This window comes from Polyodon spathula, chromosome 13, assembly GCF_017654505.1.
Source record: "Polyodon spathula isolate WHYD16114869_AA chromosome 13, ASM1765450v1, whole genome shotgun sequence".
NCBI classification, from domain to species: Eukaryota; Metazoa; Chordata; class Actinopteri; order Acipenseriformes; family Polyodontidae; genus Polyodon; species Polyodon spathula.
In genome coordinates, this window is record NC_054546.1 from 15,285,188 (window position 1) to 15,305,695 (window position 20,508).

General features: G+C 38.4%; 1 protein-coding gene across 2 annotated transcripts in view; it reads right to left on the reverse strand.

The window, feature by feature from the left end:
* LOC121325932 (probable JmjC domain-containing histone demethylation protein 2C) overlaps positions 1–9,136 on the reverse strand; it is a 97,954-nt gene extending 88,818 nt beyond the window's left edge. For both annotated transcript variants that reach the window (XM_041269010.1, XM_041269009.1), the window contains exon 1: positions 8,747–9,136. In XM_041269010.1, the coding sequence (XP_041124944.1) occupies positions 8,747–8,902 (156 nt within the window). In that variant the 5' untranslated portion in view covers positions 8,903–9,136. The remainder of the gene's footprint in view (positions 1–8,746) is intronic.
* Between the last annotated feature and the right edge of the window lie 11,372 nt (positions 9,137–20,508).

Consider the following 20,508-nt stretch of genomic DNA (forward strand, 5'->3'; position numbering starts at 1 on the left):
GTGTAAAATATCTGGAACTAACCTTGTTGCTTCATTGGTATATTTTATTATAGGATTTAATTGGTCCATCAAACACCTGACTTTCTTTTAAACTGTACAGAGATTGCTTAATTATAATCATCAATAGCTCACAGAGAACAAATATAAACAAATAAATGTAAACAAGCCTTTTCAATCACTACAGTGCATGCATTATATTCAATTGAGACCAAAAGCATTTTCTTCCCCAGAGGAACCCAGACGGGCATTTTAACCTTGCGACATTTCCTAGAGCCATAAATTAAAGCACACTGTAATGCAAACCCTGCTGTGATGCTTTAAGATCATTTAAGCGTTAGATAAGTGATACTTGCATGAGAATAAATCAGAATATGTTCTCTAACAACAATGTTTATCTCTTGACTGCTGCCTCAAGGAAGAAGAAGAAAATGAATAAGCATTTGTCATTTAAATACGTTAAGATTTTGATTTTTGGCATCTTGTTTCAGATATGCAGTTCTTCAATCAACATTACAAGGAAAAAGCTGTCTTGTCTGCTGATCACGCTGCTTGTTGGCAGTGCCTCAAACATCTGCTAAAGGTCAAGTTTCCACTGTATGGAACCAATCAATGGAGCCATACAACACTCCCAGTGCTACAAGAAGTTCTAAACAAAGAATACTGTTTCACATAAGAAAAGAATCTTGCCCTAAATTTGAACGTAAACTGATGTTACAGATCGCCTTACCCTGAGGCAGGTAACCTTCAGCACATCGCATGTTAAACCTACAGAAACGCTTGTGAAAAATCAATTTACATAAATTTCAACATGAATGCAACTCCGCATTAAAGTCTGTAACACTGTGAATATATTTTTGTGCTTCTGAATGACTTACAATATCCGTGACATTCGTGGGTTAGGCACTCTTTGCAGACATGTAGCATACATTTCATTTTTGAACGGATGTGAGAAATTTCTACTTAAGTATACTGAAAACTAACACATATAATGGAAAAATCTAGAAAAAATGAATTACATTACCTTCTTTAAAAACATGTAGCCTAGTTATTTTAAATAACTTGTCTTAACATGGGACCATTAACAAAAAATAGAACAAAGAAATCTAAGCTTTTTATTTATTAACATTCAATGTTAAATGTATTGATAAAAATCACCAGTGACGTTTTAGAATAGTTCACTCTAGTGTCAAATGTAACTAAGTGATTATCAATTCCAAGACTGTAAACTAGTTACATTTTAGGTTCTATTAAGAATTGACATTTGTTGAAAGCAAATTATATCACTTTATAAGCCAAACATAGTAGGCATGCTCCTGCTGTTATTTGCAGCAGAAGGGGGTTATTATGGAATCATCAAGCTCTGTTATAGGTCCAGCAATACTAGGACTTTACTGGTAACACCCATGCAATATATTTTCAACAAGCCTATAAAACTGTTTTAAAACATTTCTTATGTTCATGGTTGTGAAATTAACTGTACTAAGAAAATAACATTGCAAAGCAATCATTTCTTTCTATCCTACTGTTTATGTTTCACACTCCTATTTACGCTTTCTGCTTAGCAGGTCTAAAACGTAATTAAATTTAAAAAGTTTCAGTATCTATTCTGAAATCACTCTTAATAACTATTTTGGCCTTCCAAGCATGTACTCATTCCCCCCTGGAGTCCAGGCTTTTGAGGTGTGGTGTAGCGACAACACGTTTTCCCACTCAGCAGTGTTGCTATCTTCGCCTCAGGCATAACAACACTGATCTTTAAGATCCTGCCAAACTACTTGCAAGCCATGACAACCAATACAAAAGACAAAACAAACCACACATTCAATTGCTTTCCAGATGTGTGCAAACTAATTTTACCAAAAGCTTTGAAAATAAGAACACCTTCATACAACAAAAATATCTCAAACAGTTATATGGTCAAATTCCTTAAATCCCACCAATTCTTCTGTTATGCAGTCTTTTTTTTATTTTAAAGAGAAACTTAAGACATGATTTAGCCTAAGTTAGATTTGTGTATTGTAGGCTGTAGTTTTAAATTAAAGGCTGTATTAACATTTACTAAAATGCAAATCCTACAAAACAGTATTTGTGTTTCTGTGGGTTACTACAACAACACAGTAAATATTTTTAATAAATGGTATGGAACCATTTATTAGTAGTTGATTGGATTTGCTATAAACTGAAATTAAGATAGTGAAGTCTAAATAAAATCCATCTGGTATTATTTGAAGCCATATTTGTGAAAAGCAATGCATAATGAGTACAAAGAGAGAGGCTTGGAGGTCTTTATAATTTTAAATGTCAGTTCCAACTCCAGCACAAATTAATAATGCAGTGTATCTTTTATCTAACCAATTGCTGAATTTAGTTTAAGAACAGAAAGCATTATACGGACCAAACGATTAGACTTTATATTTAAAAAAAAAACAACTGTAAACTATTTGAAACAAAACAGGTGTGATTTATTTATTTATTAACTTTAAATAAGAGGACATGGCATTAAAGGAAAAAGTCAATTAAAAGGAGCAATTTATAAATGTAACCTTCAAAAAGGTATGAACTTGCCAAAATGTACTTTCCAAATATATTGCACCGTTTCAAAATATAATTTAGCAAATACTGACTGGTAATTATTATAATAGAAATCTGTACTGCACATCTAACACATTTCCATTGATATTGCATATAAAACTGGCGAATACAGTAGGCCTACTCCCTTGTTATTTTACAAACTTGGTTAATTCCTGGTTAGACCATGTTAACATAAAACTGAATAGACTTAGTTTTCAAAGTCATGTCTTTTTTTTTTTTTTTTTTTTTTAAGCGCAAGTCATACAGTAAAATTACAAGAAACCACTGTACTGTGCCTGAGATATAACAGAAACAAAATAATGTAAATGAAACAACCCTAAAATGTTAAAACAACGAGTGACCCAGGTTGACCCTAATCAGGGTCCAATGTTAGCTCTACTTGGCTTTAGATGACAACACTGAGCTACTAAATACTCAACATAATAGGAAGTGTTGATTCAGCAAGAAGTCACAGAAACATACCCTGCAATAACCTTTCACAAAAGAGTAACTAATGTATTCTCTTATCTGCAACATACTGTACAAGTTCTCACAGCTGGTAAAACTGCTTTGAATGTATATTCATGTCCAAAGATGTACAATCAAACCCAAATGCAGGAGTAAAGGCGTGATTTTAATTTGTATTCGAAATGTTACAAAAAAAACATGTGTTATAATGTTTGTTAATTATGAAAAATAATTAATAGAAAATCACTGTCTCTACATGTGTCCAGACAGTACAACCCAATTCACTATGCCACCATTTCCACAAGTAGGGTAGAATCGTAGCAGTCTGATCAGTGTACACTGGTCCACATTCAGGATTATTTTCAACAAATAAACACTTCTAAACCGGTCCCACTGGAAAAGGAAAATGTAACATTAGTATAAAGTACCAACCTAATACTTTGAGTTTGATACATAGTTGAAGTGCATTTTGGTTTCAGGAAAAATCCTAAAGGTCAACTTAATTAATTAATTGCCTCTTTAGTAATGTTAATTATTTACTGATGGACCACGATTAAAACTTTGAATCCCCGAGAGTCAAAGACAACTGATTAACCTCTTTACGAAATATAATACAGTAGAATAATTTATAATCTGTATATGTGCATTAATTGAAAGAAAATCCATAATTTAAACATGCATACCCTAATTGATATGTCATATTAGATCTCTTCTTTTCTACACTATCCACAACATAAAGCATAAAGTAAAAGCAAAAATGTTTATTTACCGCATGGACTTATTTAGGGCTGTATTAGAAGGTTATTCGCTAGCCAGGAATTTGAAGACTGTTTTAAACCTTCGAAGGTTCGTCAGTTGCCATTCATGTATTGTATTTTTTTTATTATTTTTCTGTTAACCAAATCGTTATACGTCACAAGTCTACATGGCGCTGCTCATGTATGAAGCAGGGTATATTATAATGCCAAAGCACTAGGGGGGTACCCATAGCGGGTATAGTGCTTCAGTAAAATATGTACTGAATACCTAGCGTACAGGACAGTGTAAGAGAAGTGCTATGGTAGAATATGTTTGAAAACACACAAAATATATGCTAACACCAATCATTTTAATTTTGAAAAATTGAGTGCTGTCCATCCCGTCCGTCCCCTCTCCAGCTTGTGTTAACCAGAGGCAAGTTTCTTCATTCGCCATCGACAGCAAAGTGCTGTATAGCATAAGCTGTACTGAAAGAAAAGACTTGAATGCAAATATGCAAATTGTGCAAGCATTTGTTGATGTATCATAGAAGCACATCTAATCTCTGGGGTCACTTTACAATCGCAAGTTCGTTGTAGTAGTAGTAAAATGTGACTGTGACTGATAACCTGCTTGGACCAGTGACTGTTAAATTAAGTTTGTTTTGCCTAAGTTTGCTGTAGTTAGTGTTGCTACAATGCAAGCTTAGTCAATTACATGTAAATAAATGTGTATTTTTATTTCAATAATAAAAACAAGACCGTTCTATACAATATATTTTAAACTACATATGAATGTTTTATTCCATTTATATGGCTTACCTTTAAAAATCAGATTTGCAATCAAATATAAACAAGTAGCTAAGGTAAATGGTAAATTATGCAAATTAGTACCATCAAAGGTTCAAGCCTTCCTTTGATAATGTGTTCCGAACCTTCCAAGGTCAAAATGTACCCTTGGTTGCAGCCCTAGACATATTATATACCGTATACCTATCCTGACAGTTTACCACCACACAAAGAGTCCATGCATTTAAACAAAGTACGTGCCTTGGATTCAATTCTGCAGGTAGTTCAACATGAACCTGACAAAGGAGGTTACCTGATTATCACACAGAATCAGAAGAAACAGGACCCAAACAAATACACTGTAGGCTACAAAAATCACTATATTTGATACAGACTGTCAGCTGTCAATGACGTATTGTATTTGCTCTCTGTTGATTGCTTCCAAGTCAAAGTTATTGGACAACTATTCAGGTTTTAAAGTTTTAATGAACATATTAATGGGGATCCGTCTGTCATTAGTGAATAATACAGGCCTTGGCTGTGTTACTCAGTGGTACAAAACATTATTTTATAAAAGGCTACTGTATACTGTACTACAGTGCAAGCCTTGCAGCTTGTATTTCACACAGAGGCTTTTTTGGTAGCTTCTTCTGATGTACTTGGAAACAAAACTGATGTGACTGCATACAATTTAACAAGGATAAAAATAAGATGGTGCCTCACAGTTCCAAGCTACAGACTGAGCAAAGCTGAGGGGGTTTATTAAAAGGCATTCCTGCAGAATGTTGTTAATTTCTGGTTAGAAAACTGAAATGAACTTAAGGATACCCTAGCTCGCAAGCAGACAACCAATTGTAAATCCACCATTGTAGTGTTTTACAAATTGATACTAAAAAAAAAAATTGGTGACGATGACTGAAATTTTTGTATTTGTTGCAATAAAAGGTTAACTGCTAAGTTAATTAGAAACCCAAAACTAATATACCCTATCTGATTGCTGTTCATTGTGAATTAGCCCAAATTAGCCTATAATGTTTGTTTTTTTTCTATTCTACTGTATGCTGTATTTGACTACTTCAGATTCAAAATTAATTTAACAATATATGGTTTGGGGGGAAAGCCTTACAAACAATGTGGCAAACATATAGCTTTGTTTTTGTAATTAGGTCAAGGATTTCTGCCCTGTGGCAAGAAAAACCAAGAACCTGGAGTTATGCATTATTTACCCAGGACCTTGTTTACTCTTTTTTTTCTTAAGACTTGCTATATAAACTGGTGTTTGAATCTGCAGATATTTTACTGGTCTTAAAAGCATGACTCAAGATTTATTGTGATCCTTCATTTTAGAATTCCAACAACTGTTAATAGCTTAAATTCAGTATCTAGTCTTATGCCATGGATGTTACAATACATGACAATGACATCATTCAATCAGTAGGCAATACAACATGCTGTTTATTCCACATACAGTAATTGTAACACTAGCTAGACTATGTTACAGAGGAGGAGGGGGAAGGGAAAGGAAACTGGAATGAACATCTGAGTTTCATGTTACATGCTGTTTTGCTAAGCCACAAATCAGTTATTTTCACTGCAGGTTTCTTTTTGTTGGTTTTGTTTTTCTTCTCCTTTTATTACACTGCACGTAAAGCCCTTGCTACCCTTAATGTACAAATTATTAAAAAATGATATGTTCTTTTAAAAATACTTATATGAACAAAACCAGTTAAAACATAATTTTCTATCCAGAACACTCTTTAAGACCAAACAGACGCTCTGAAAACCTAGACAGACTATTTTCACCAATGTTAGAATCCAACATCTGAAATACTGAAAATGAACTGCATTGACTAATGATTTTGTATTTCTTCTTCTTCTTCGGGGAAAAAAACAAACAAATTAAATCTTGGTAATTGTAAAATAAAAACAGCTACTGTAACATTAGCATGTTGGGTAAACCCTACCAGCCCAGCCCACAAACACTGATCAGAATAAATTATGTATTGCTACATTATAGGAAAAAGCAGCTATAAACAGTAATCCTAAAAAGAAGTATACAAATAAATGTGTGGCAATCACCAAGCCAGATGCCATGACATCTTATCCTCACACAACCAACCCATCAAACATTTTACCCAGAAACTATTCAGAGCTCAATTTTTAGAATTCCTTTTTCCAATACAGACAAGCCAATGACACATAGTCCAAGTATACGGTGCACATACTGCATGTTTCTGAGGAAAAAATAAATGTTCTTTGCATTTCTACAAAGCATACTTTGCAAAGGGTACGAAGGGATGTCAAAACGACATTGCTATTAAATTAATATATTTCAAATGGGTTACAAAGCATTCCTTATGTGTCTTAAAAAGCATAATAGGATAGTGTTTTATTAAAATATATTTGACTAGGAAAATCTACTATGTGCTGAATGTCTTGAAAAGGATTTGAACGCTGAAAACAATTTTAATAATACAACAAAGTAAATAAATCATTCTCTCCTTTGTTCTAGACCCCAAACAGCTTCTTACAGTACAGAGTAAGTATGGGTTATATGTCAAACAGCAATAAGGCAATTTCTGCATGTACAATTCATCCATAATCTCAGTTCATCTTTTCAGCATTACTATTGATGCCCTGAAGCCACCTCCCTAAAAACAAACTAACACACACCTAAACTGTAAAATAAACACAACTACATATATTCAAAAGGAACGAAGAGGCTGGAGTGCCAGACACCAGCAAATATTCTATTAATGAGTAACTTACCTACCTTTTTATTGACTTTAATGAACAGATAAACAATGTTAAAACTGAAGAAAACGTGGCATTAAAGTATTTATTCTGAAAAATTGAGTGTATTTTTTTTTCATAATATTGTTATAAGTCATTTGCTTATTTTGAAAACAATTTGTATTTTTAAAATTTAGTTGCAAATTAAAACAAACACACAGCAAGATTCGCGTTCTTAGTCTGGTTATCGACATCAAATAATAATCTAACATTCTACCCATCCAAGACTGAATGTGAAAACAGGCTGGCTTCTTTAAGTGTATTTTGAAGGGGCAAATTATTATTACCAGTTTAAAAAACAATGTAATACATAATTCCTATATGTTTTCATTTGTCTTTCAAGTCACATGACAAGAAAAAATACATGTACTACAGCAAGGATGATAAATGTAAGAACTGTATTGTGTACAGCTATGGCGTAGCTCGTGTTTATTATTATTATTATTATTATTATTATTATTAAGCATGCATTGCCCCTATATTCCTAGTGACATAGTTGACAGCTGGAATGCTCTCCGTCCAATGCCAGTTAATATCACTACCTCCAGATAGTGATTCACACAGATCTGAATAATTTTGTAATTAATTATTACAACCCGGTAATAAAAAAAAGAATCAATGAACGTGATTTCCCCTTCAACAAGCAGGTCGAGTTTAGGAATTCATGTTTCGATGTCTTGTGTAAGTAAAAAAAAAAAAAAAAAGCGCTTCAGTAAAAAGTAATTTAATGCTCTATTCATCTATTGTTAGGAAGAAAATAAAACGCTCCAGCCAAAACTTGCCTGCCTGCGTACGAGCAACGTCCCCCCCCCCCCCCCCCCCCCCCCCACAAGCCAATGAAGCATTAAACTACACCAGTTACATTAATACTATGTTGCTTTTTAGTTAGCTTATTAGTAAAGACAAACTAACTGAAATGTAAATAAACGTATGAGTTCTTACGAGCACCAGGCGTGCTGTAACGTGCAGTTTATAACTGGAATATATATCTGAATTAATATATTTTTACATGGTATCTAGAGCACTGCCTGAGCAACACGATTTGATATGTTTTATAATTTAATAATACGTCAGGTTTAGCTGCGTTGAACATAAAGCTTGTGTCTAAAATACTAATCACGAATAAAACTAATTAACTACCGAGAACTGTCAAAAGCAAGAAAAATACCCTTTTCTATATCGACAACTACAAGCCAGGAAAAAAAGGCAGTGACCATACAAAACACTGACATTATACACAGCAGGGCAAAAGTATAGTACACATGTCGAGCAACCCTAGAAATGCGCAGCATATATAACACAGCCCTGAGACTGTATCTTGCAATGTATTCCAAGCTTTTCCATAGTCTGAAAATAAAGCAGTGTGTGGGATACCACCCAGCGCTTACCGTCAACTCTGGGTTGTCGTTGTCTCGGTGGGTCACAGCTCGGATAACCCCGGCTCTCCATCCCCATCGCCCGATCTCCCCGAGCTCCGGCAGCTCCTCTCCGCTTACACACAGGAACCGCTTCCCGACCAGCTCCGGTCGCGCTTCCACCGCCATAGCCCACAAGAGAGAAAAAGACCCTTGGAAAACTTCAGCAGCAACGCCCTAACGGTCGGACATTTTCTAACTGAAATAGGTTTGAAATAAGAAACAAAAAAATACCTATTATTTCTTCTTTTTGCGTGTCGAGCACAACCCGGGGTATTTAAATTTCTTTCAGTCTCGACCCACACACAGTCAACTCTTCGCTCTGTGAAACTGAACACAGGAGCCGATCACCGCCGGCGTACAACTGGTATCCTTCCGCCCCTGCTGAGGCACACGACCGCACAACACCGCAGCGAGCAGGCTTGTCCGTCCGCCAGACACGCATTCATTCTCACGGAGAGACAGCTTCTACTACGACTACTACACAATTGACTGTTAAAAATAGTGCCCTGTCATTAATGGCTTTTTAAAAAAAAAAAAAAAAAAAAAAAAACCCTCTAAAGACATATGAAGAAAAACCTGCCCGTCTTGTTGCAGGGAAACATTCAACTAATAATACTGTCTTTGTTATTCCTAAACAACCTTTCCCTTTTTTACATAATAGAATCTTATAATAATAATAATAATAATAATAATAATAATAATAATAATAATAATAATAATGTGTACAATTGTTTAAGCACCTGTATATATATTTTTGCCAAACATGATTTTTTTTTAAGATGCCGCAATTTAAAATAGATCTCCTTCTTCTTCTTCTTCTTCTTCTTCTTCTTCTTCTTCTTCTTCTTCTTCTTCTTCTTCTTATTATTATTATTATAACAACCCAAATCCATCCCTACTGTCTTTTATTTCAGAGAGCGTTATGGGTGAATAAAAGAGCTCCCTGGTTCACGTCTTGTTCCTGTACTGCGTCTCCTGAACAAAACTGACTGTCCTGCTGAAAGTTTTTTGGACGAAGACGATGTATATTGTATATCATCAAAGACAGAATGTTTTTTTTTTTTTTTTTTTTTCTAGGCATAGACATAATGTAGAAAGTGGGTAACAATATTCACCTGGGACTAGTGTAATTATAAATACATCGGTTGTTTTTAATACCGCCATCATAAAACTTGTAAATGTACGGTAACGTGGGTTTTGTATTTATCAAGTTAATAATAGAGTCAACAAACCGCACATTGTGGAAAACAGCTGAAGGGTTAAGTGCCACGGGTTGGGTTCTTAAAATAGGCCACAGTATGCATAACATTAATAAAAGCACCAAGCGACATCACACGTTTAGCGATATTGTCTTGTCTAAGATTAGTGATGACGAGACTGTGCAACCAACCACGTGTGTAGTAATTAATGAATAAATAAATCAACTAATGACCACATTCTGTTTACACAGTAGTACCAGTTTCTCGTTTAAATGGCAGCTTCACCGAGCTACAGTATGTTATCGCTGAAGGCAATGAAAGAAAGATATCATGCCACCTACTAGACATTTGTAAAAGGCAGCGTTTTTGTTGTCAAGACAACCAGGCAACAGTAGGAATCAGAAGTTAATTCCTTTTTCAACCTGAGCGAAGGGAATATAAATTAAATTCGGTGCGAAATCCTTCCCTAGAACGTTGGGATATATATATATATATATATATATATATATATATATATATATATATATATATATATATATATATGTGTGTGTGTGTGTGTGTGTGTGTGTGTGTGTATGTGTGTGTGTATTGACTAGTGTTTTCTGTTTCTAGTGGCTGATCTGATCCCAGGTTTTCAGAAATTCTCTACAGTCTCTGACAATGCACCAAATTCAGAATGTGATAATGAAAGAACAATGGACAGTTCTTATACATAACTCTATGTACCAAAGAAAATAAAAGCTTGTCTTACAAAACATTTGGACCATTCGTGGCAGCGAGCAATTCCTGCCTCACAACAATATCGCAATGAACCATGAGAAACTATAAGACATTGTAATGAACTGTATTATCAGTGCTCACAAAATGATGGGGAATATTAATGGTATAGAATTATATACATTTCACAATTAATTTTGTTTAAATAAGCAGTGCCTTGTCAATTAGATATAGCATTAACATGTGATTAGATTTCAACACAACAGCTTAATATCTGTATTAAAAATACATGATCATATAATGTTGATTATTTGTTAAATTGTAATTAAAGAACTGTAAATATCTTTACATCGAATCATAAAATCATAGTTTAATCACAATCATGGATTAACAATTGCAATACCAATTCATGAATGTTTATTTACAATTATAGAGCATTATGTTTAATAATAAACTCTTATGGACATCTCTTAGTTTTTTGTTTTTTGCTGGAAGGTCATGAAAGTGTTTGCTTGCTCCTTGTTACAATGCAATATTGAACCGGTTATCAGAAGACAGTGGTTCCCATATTCAGTATATTTCCACTTGCCCTTCTCATTATAAGGCAGAACACATACTGCATAGTCTGGTTTCTTTGCTCTCAACTACAGGGTTATAATGAGAGCGCACTGTTTATAGCTTGACTTTGGAGGGGCAAGATACATTATGCATAGACTATATCATACATAGGGAGCAAGGTTATAGGCTTATTTCACACTGAAAATCTGGAACAAAAACAAATGTTGGAGGACCAAATCAGCAGAGTGAGCATGATCAGCTATAGACAATCACACATAGAAATGTTTTTATATTGGTCATTTTTGCAGTGAGATTATTCTGTCTATGGGAGTACAATAATAATAATAATAATAATAATAAATAATAATAATAATAATAATAATAGTATTAGTAGTAGTAGGTTGAGTCATTTAAAAAATATATTAAGCACCCTCTTAAAGAACCTGCAATAATAATGTGCTTGGATCGCACTAGCTAATACAATCTATAAACCCAGGTAAGTGTTGTTATACAGTATATGTATTCTTTCTGCAGTGGTTCGTTGAATAGATATATTCTGATTCTCTGTTGCTGCTCCTGCTGCTGCTGTATTGTGCTCTCTGCAAGTGTGGCCAGGAAACTTGAAGGGAATTTCCCTTAGTTGCAGACATGCTCATGAATAACAACAAGATTAGAGAGAGGGAGAGAGACAGAGAGAGAGACCTCAATTCACCAACGTCATCTGTTGCCAAGCACATTCCACCATATGTAGGAAATGTGTCTACACATCTTTCTTCAACACCAAAATCACCACGTTGGTTTGTTTTAGGTCTGTGAATGAATCTAAATACTGAATCATTAAAAGAAGGAACCGTTGTGAAATTTCAGAGTTGGTCTATTTTTATTCTTCAAACCATGCCTGTGTTTAGTCACTGTTGTTTTTAAGGAGGGTGTTACCCTGCTGGCCCATGTTAAATATTTCAGTTTTTTCTTCAGATTCTGCAATATGTTATCAGTGTAACAAAAACCCCATTTGAAAAGGTGAACCCCCCACCCCCCTCTCATTGTAATTCTTTTCTGGCTTGCTGAGCTGTAACAGAGCTTAGATATGTCATTTATAACTCGCTCCTACTGCAGAAAAAAAGGGGGAAGCAGAATGTGTCCTTCAGGTACTGTGAAAACCACTTGCTGTCTCATAAAGCAGTGGGCATAGATAGCTACACTCTGACATGATCTAGTGAACAGATACCATGGATTTCTATGAGTGTAAAACTGAACACGAAACTACAGCTTCACAAATAAGAAATATTGAAATAAATGGGTTAAAGGTGGGTTAAAGGTGTAATTGTAGCTATAAAAATAATCAAAGAAAAATAAATGAACAGTACAATATACCATTTTGCCATTACTTTGCTTTCATATTACAAGAGTTCGTAAAGGCATGGTAGTGTTTGGAAGATTTCAAACAGTCACTTCAGAAGCTTCTATTTAATAATTCGAAACACATATTTTGGTCGGCAAGTGATTTAATTAAGTTGGAAAGTAACTATCGGTATGCTAAAAATGTATAATTAAAAATTGTTGTGTGTCAGCCAAACAGCAGATCTTGTGATATTTTAAATTGTACTTTTAATTTAATTAGAAGTTAGTTGTAAATGCTGTACACATAACAGGAATCTTTTGTAGTCATGTCCTTTTATACATAGAATACTGTTTTAAATATTAATCACTGAGCAGAATACATCTGAAAAATGCAGTTTGCCGTGGTGGTACAATCTTATCCTCATGTATGGTTTCCATGGCTACCTCAATAAGTTGACCAATCACAGCAGTTGTTACCCCTGCTTTAATTTCAATGTAAATGTCTCATAGCCAATAAAAGATGGCCCAGGCACAAGCATAAAAACTAACTGATTAAGCCAGCTGGTGAACTCTACTGGGGTTAATTATTGTGTTCAAGATACTTCTTTTTTATGACAAAATATGACTTACTTTTACAGTCTGTGGTGGTATTGGATACATGATTTTTTGCTATAGTAACCTGTCCAAAGTCTAAAAAATATATAATTTAAAGGCAGCTTCTTTCAGTTTATGATTTCCATGGAACTGTCTTTGCATTATTGTCTATGGAAAAAACAAGAACATGCCCATACTGTTAAACACATAAAATGCCCACATGCTACGTAGAAAACAATAGGGAAAATGGTATCCATAATAACTTTGCAGATGAATGTAATTTTATGTATCCACATTAGGATGATGTGTTAAACAGATGCACAGAAACAACCTGAGCAAACCCTTTAAGTGTCATTTATTTATTTATTTGTTGTCTGGACTTTCAATATTGGCCCCACCTGCTATTTCAGTTCAAGAGAATGTCATCATAAACAACTGGTCTTGTCAGGAACTGGCTTAAAGCCAGAGCAAGAACCTACTATTATAATCCTTATAATCTTGAAATATGTATAAAACTCGGTATGGGCATTCCTTAGCACAAATCTTTTATTTTATCATATACTTAATATGCTGTTGCAATAGTATTGAACAGTATTCAGAATTGTTTGATTATTTGATTATACTTTGAATGGACATTTATTACATAGATGATATGTGATGGTTTAGTTGGTCATAAAAAAAATCAGCAAGTGATGTAGTCATCAAGGGAACTTATTCACAAATTGATTGGTTTTGCATCATCACAGAACTGTCCATGATTCCTGTTTAATCCTACTTAAAAACTATTACTTTTTTACTATTATTTAAATTGAACTGTATTGCTTAAACATCAGCTGAAGATACTAGCTGACCATTTGTAACACAACTCAGCTGGCTAGTGTTTGTCATGTATCTTTTACTTCACACGAGCTAGACAATGATTTATAATATAATTTTGTTTTGGAACACCCACATGCATAGGATAAAATAATGAAGGTGACGTACTTTATGTTATCCAGTTTTAAATAAACTGTGCTTGGCATTTGTTATGATATGCTAGTCTGGTGATATGCTATTGTGAATTACGTTTTCATGTTGTCATGTACAGCACTGACATCAGTATTGTGTGTTTTTCATATCTGTAAGCATTTTACTAAGGTACACTGTATAATCAACACTGACCAACATACACATGGACAACATTCTTAATACATTTAGATCATAGTATCAGTTACATTTCACACATACACACACACACACGCACATTATATATATATATATATATATATATATATATATATATATATACACACACACACACACACACATGGCTTACATCAAATAGTTTCAGTCCTTTCCAAATTCTTCAAGAGCAATTAGTAAAGAACAAAACAGATCTTTTTTGAAATCACTGCACTGACTTACTTTTAGCCTTCATTGATGTGGAAAACAATTAACTAAGCTGGATGAAAACCCTGCTGAAAGTGTCAATTTGCTGCCAAATAATATCTGATTCTTTCATCTGGGAGAAAAGAAATAAAAAATAACTTGACCTTAAAATCTTTAATGTAGATCTAAAAAAATAAAAAAAAAAAAAAAATAAATAATGAACATATGGAAATTGTTTGGGCTTTGTAAAAACATTTTAAGAAGGTCAAGCAACATCGGGCCCTTTTCACTTAATTTAAAGGAAAGTACCAGGATGCTGCATTGTGACTGAAATAACGTGAATTAACGCCAAAAAAAAAAAAAAAAAAGATTACAAGGACAATGGAGAGGCATAAAGCTAAAAGAGGCATGCAAATGGAGTCAAAAGCATTGGGTATCACTGGTTGGTAGATAATAAAATATTTCCATAAACCTTATTTCATATAAACTTCAATTCGCAATATAGGTCTAAAATGTGCAGTTTTAAACTTAAGAAACAAATATTATAGGAAATATGTACTTTCATTATAAAACATGATGTCTCAGAGATGTTAGGTTGAATAAAATTCTTAGGTTGCCCTTTTGATGATGTTGTTCTGCTTCCCACCTGTTTTCACCTCAGTCCTGTATTCGGGGTCAGGATTGCTAAGCATGTCAGTCGATTGGTATTGGTAATTAGGAAAGAGAGCGCAGAAAACAAAGGAGACACTGTCAATTATTTGTTTACATTTTTGTTTTGCTTCCCCAAGCTACAGCAGACCTTCCCAGTGACATTCAAATCAATACCCTACTCAACTCCCTGGTGATGCAGTAGTAAGCAGTGGAACGATAAGGTACTTACTCTGGTTTCCTGAAAGAAAAGACCACCAATGACATTACGTATGGGATACGCCTGCCCATTGGGTAGGTACTGCTGAGCTCTCTATACCAGATCTGCCAATAGGCCCCCTCCTGGGACGATGCACTCAGTCCCGCACACCAAGGGGATAAAACTATCATCCAAAGGAAGCCATTTCTCTTTTCCTATCGAACCTGTGAGGGCGACCGTTGCCATTTCACGGTTGGTGGTCATCTTCTCTTTCAGCGAACCAGGGTTACAGTAAGTAACCTAAAGTTCCCTTTCAATTCAAAGATGACCACCAATGGCATTACATAATGTACACGAGAGCCATCGCAAGGGCGATGGAATGGCAACATATCAGGGACACACAAGCACTATCTAACCCAGAGGTTAGCAGTGTGAACTTACACCCTCAAGGACCCTTGTGTCTACAGAAGGCAAGGCAGGGTCTACCACATTAAGATGGTAGAACCTGGAGAAAGTATGCGGTGTAGCCCGGTTAGCCGCAGTACAAATATCAGATATCGAGGCACCTCTGAAAAGGGCCCAAGATGTAGCCAACCCTCTAGTGGAGTGTGTGGCTACCCTACCAGATGGGGGCAAGCCAGCACCATTATACGCAGTTGAGACTGTATCCACAAAACAATGTGATAGACGCTGCTTAGAAAGGGGATGTCCTAGGGTCCATGTCCCGTGACAGACGAAAAGCTTGTCAGACGGACGCAGAGGTCTTGTCCTATGCACATAGCATCTCAATGCCTGCACTGGGCAGAGGAAATTCAAGTGTATGGGCTCAAATGGGGCCTTTGTGAGCCTTCGTACTATATTAAGACTCCATTTGGGGAGAACAGTCCTCCTGGGAGGGCGTAATTGCAGAGCGCCTTTAAGAAAATGGGTAGCCAAAAAATGCGCAACCGGGGACATTGAATCTATGGGGGCATGACAAGCAGAGATAGCCAATAAATACACCTTCAAGGTGGAAGTTGACCTACCAGCATCAAGCAGTTCTTGCAGAAACTGTAAGATGATTGGCATAGGACAAGACAAGCTTCTAGCCAGACACTAAGCCTGGAAATACCTCCACTTATAGATGTACAATGACCTACTGGAGTCTGCCCTAGTGTTCTGCAACGTACCCACAACCACATCTGGTAGCCCTAGGGCTAACCGGTGGTCCCTTTCAGGGGCCAGACCCATAGCCCATATCCTCCACCAATGCAGGGCTGCCGAGCATGCCAACAGTGTCTGTCACATTTGGCATTGAGGTGGAACGCATTGAGCCACACTTGTAGAGGGCACGTGCGAAGCAGACCTAGCTGAATGGCCGATATGGCTGCGGCCATTAGAACCAATCGTTTCTGGCACAATAGGAGGATGACCTGGATCCCTGTTGAAACAGGGGGAGGCAACCCTAGATAGCTGCAACTCTGTCATCTGACATCATATCATGTCAAATTGGAGTCCAGGCGGAGCTCCAAGTGCGTAGTAGACTGCATCAATGTAAGTCGACTCTTTGCACCATTGTGTGGGCCACTGCTCCCACTCATGATTGGGAACAGATCAAGCAGTCATCGAGATAGTTTATTACTCTGATCCCCTGCAGCCTTGGGGGGGCCAGGATAGCGTCCACGCAAATAATATGAGGACGTATGAGTATGAGGAGCCATGGAGGGACAGAATGGCAGCATAGCAAATTCGTAAATTCTTCCCTGAAAAGAGAAGCGGAGATACCGCCTTTGATCTGGACGAATGGGAACGTGAAAGTACGCGTCCCGTAAGTCCATGGTGGTGAACCAGTTGCTGGTGGATTGGAGGATGTGATGGTGCATCAGCATTTGGAACCTCCTTTCTTTTAAGAACCCATTGAGGAGCCTCAGGTCTAGATGAGGCGAAAGTTGGCATCCTTTTTGGGTACCAAAAAATGCCTTGAGTAGTACCCCTCTCTGTCTGAAGTACCGAGGCCTGGAGAGGGTCTGTCACAAAAGTATTCGTGATGCCTTGAAAGGGAGGATGTACCAAGTAAAACTGAAGCGTGTAACTGTTTTGCACGGTGGCAAGCACCCAGGAGTCTGAGGTGCAAAAGTGCCAGTATTGCAGCTGTTGTGCTGAAAAGGACGTCTGAGGCCACAAGCCTTCAGGGGCCTTGCTCAGGCTGCTGAGGTTGAGGCGGGGCAGTTTGGAGTGGCTGTTTAGGGAGCTTGCCCTGAAAACGCCTCCTGTGATGCTGGTGTGTGGACTGGCCACGTCCTGCATTCTCTCTGCCTGCCGGTTGGGCCTTGTTGCTTGCTGCTGGTGTGCCCTGTAGGCGATGCCTTAGGTCATCCAGTGGAACCGTGGGGACAGGAACTGTTCTAGTGACCATCCGCATCTGAGGAGTTCGCCAGCGGTTCGACCTGCCCCCACGCGGAAACCTGGGGAGGGAGCAATGCGGCCACCTGCCGGGACACCTCGCGTTCCCAGTAGGATCTCTATAAGATCTCCTCCACAGCTAGCTCAAAAGGTATGTCCTGGAGATAGAGGCCCATCAAGCATCACTGCCTTATCAGCATCAGGAAGTCTGGCTCATGACAGCCACAGCTGTCTACGAGCCACGATCAAGCTAGCCAGGCTCCGGCCAAGACCTTGCCCTTGGAGACCGGAGATCTGCAGCAATGTGCTGGACAGGAGATGTAACTTCGTGGCCACCGGCTCAGGGAGCGGGGCCTTGCGCAGTACACTGTCCATGTAAGCAGTAAGCACACTTGTTGTATTAAACAGGTGAGTTGCTTGCGCCTCTGCTACATATGGCCACTTCAGATGTGTTTCCGTCATCTTACATTGAGGGTTCGGGCACACCGGGTCTCTAGCCAACCAACCCACCGACAGGGTCTTAGCTAGGGTTGCGACGGTGGAGTCTACCTGGGGCAACCCCACTAGGCCAAGCTTATCTGCACCTTCTAACAAGGCAAGCGGTGCGGCCTGTTTTAGCATATTAGGACCTGAGGCCGGACAATCCCAGGAGCAGCATACCTCCTCCATGAAGTTTGGGAAGGCCGGGAACTTCGGAGAGAGAGGAGTCATCACCTTCATCCGAAAAACGGACCGGTCTGGTTCTGCCACTGGCGTCCATAGGGTCTGCAGTCACGCTGCAGCACGTCCCATAAACGCCGAAACCGAGCTGAACAACGGGGGCGCACTGGCTTCCGAGGCTACCTCAAAGTCAGGTTATTCCTCATTAGGGGTCTTGCACACCTGCATGTCAGAGAAAGAGGCCCCCTCCCCAGAGGCCGCTATGGAGAGCATGTCCTCTTGCGCCAGCTGAGACGCCATCCTGAACTCCCCTGGGGAGGGGGGTATGGCAATAGGGGCTGCAACAGGGCCTGGACAGGGGCCTGGGTCACCAGCGCCTATTTAGGCAAGAGCTCTAAGACCTGGGCCATCTGGGCCTTGAGGTCCATAATATCTCTTTCCTGCTTGGAATGCTTCATCGTTCTCACTTGCAGAGATGGGAAGCGACTGAGGCCGGCCTGCGCATCGGAGATGCCTAGCAGGGGGTCCTGGGACATGTCATGGAGGAGTGGTTCTGGGGCTCCAAGAGCGGCTGACGGTCCGGCCATAGAGGGTCATCTTCGTGGCCCTCTCCAAACAAGCTTCTTTCACCCGGGGCTGGAAAGCCTCACAGATTCTACAGGTCATGTCCCTCACAATTTGGCATGTTGAACGCCCAAGCACCACGCACAGAGGGTATGCTTGTCCTCTTGTGAGATATTGACGTTGCAGGCCGTGCGGTGGTGGAACCCCTACTTTCCTGACATGGGCCTGTTTTTGTGCATGGGCCGTGCACTAAACACCACTGGAACTGTGCTCAAGCACTGCCTAAGTGTGAACGCTTTGCACCCACCCACTAGCGCTGTAGCAGAGGGTACCTAACACCACGCACTGAGCACTGTGGGCACTGTGTACCATGCAGCACCGTATGCCCTTGCACTAGTGTAGAACCAAGCACCATGGGCACCGCTTGCCCCGTGCATGCTGAGCCTGGTGCGCACCAAGTACCTTGTTTATAAGGCCCTACTAACCGAGGTGGTCGGGCCTACACAGCCGGCAGGGTCTACTCGACAGCGGGGATGCGGCAAGGCCTAGCTCTGTGGTGTAGACAGCGCAGATGAAAGAGTCCCTCAACAGCGGGATACGACAAGGCCTAGCCCTGTGGAGGAACTGTGTACTCTCAGAAGAATAGACAACCACTCACGGATTATTGCACAGGCAGTCCCTTACACACGACAGACAGATACAAACAGTGGCCTACCATGCAAGCGAGCAGGCCGCGAAAGACAGACAGGTCTTACCGTACCATCTTGAGAAGGAAAAAGAGAAATGGCTTCCTTTGGATGATAGTTTTATCCCCTCGGTGGGCAGGACCAAGTGCATCATCCCAGGAAGGGGCAGCTCTGGTATAGAGAGCTCAGCAATACCTACCCAATGGGCAGGCATATCCCATACATAATGTCATTGGTGGTCGTCTTCTTACTGAAAGGTAAGGTAAGTTTATCACTATAGTGACAGTGTCAAGAAGGCTTCCTGCAACCAGCGTGCCGTTAAGCTTGTGTACCAGCAACTGGAACTGCTATTTTAGAACGGGGTAAATACGGAAGAATTTGTAAACTGAACATTGTGTGCCTGGCCTATTATTTACTATCTTTATTAACTTTAAACAGATTCTTGTGCCAGTGCGCATTTCGTATCCATGCACGGAGAGTTATAACAAAATACCTTAAATTATTCACGATTTTAAATACTATGAGCGTATACTTGGGTTCACTGTATTGTGAAATTCAAATACACACAGAAGGTAGCCTACGGGTCGTTCAGCTGTAACTTTGCCAGTTATTATAATTTACCCAGAAAATAAACTGACATTTAACCTTTTCACATGGGATTCCTTATATAACCATTGTGCATTCTGGGCGTCTTGGCTATATTGACTGTAGTCATACAGCTTACTTCATTTGTCATGTGATGTGATCATAAGCAATTGAACAAATTATCCTCTGCCTGTTGGTGAGCCTCTCGCTGTTGTTGATCGGGTGAAATAA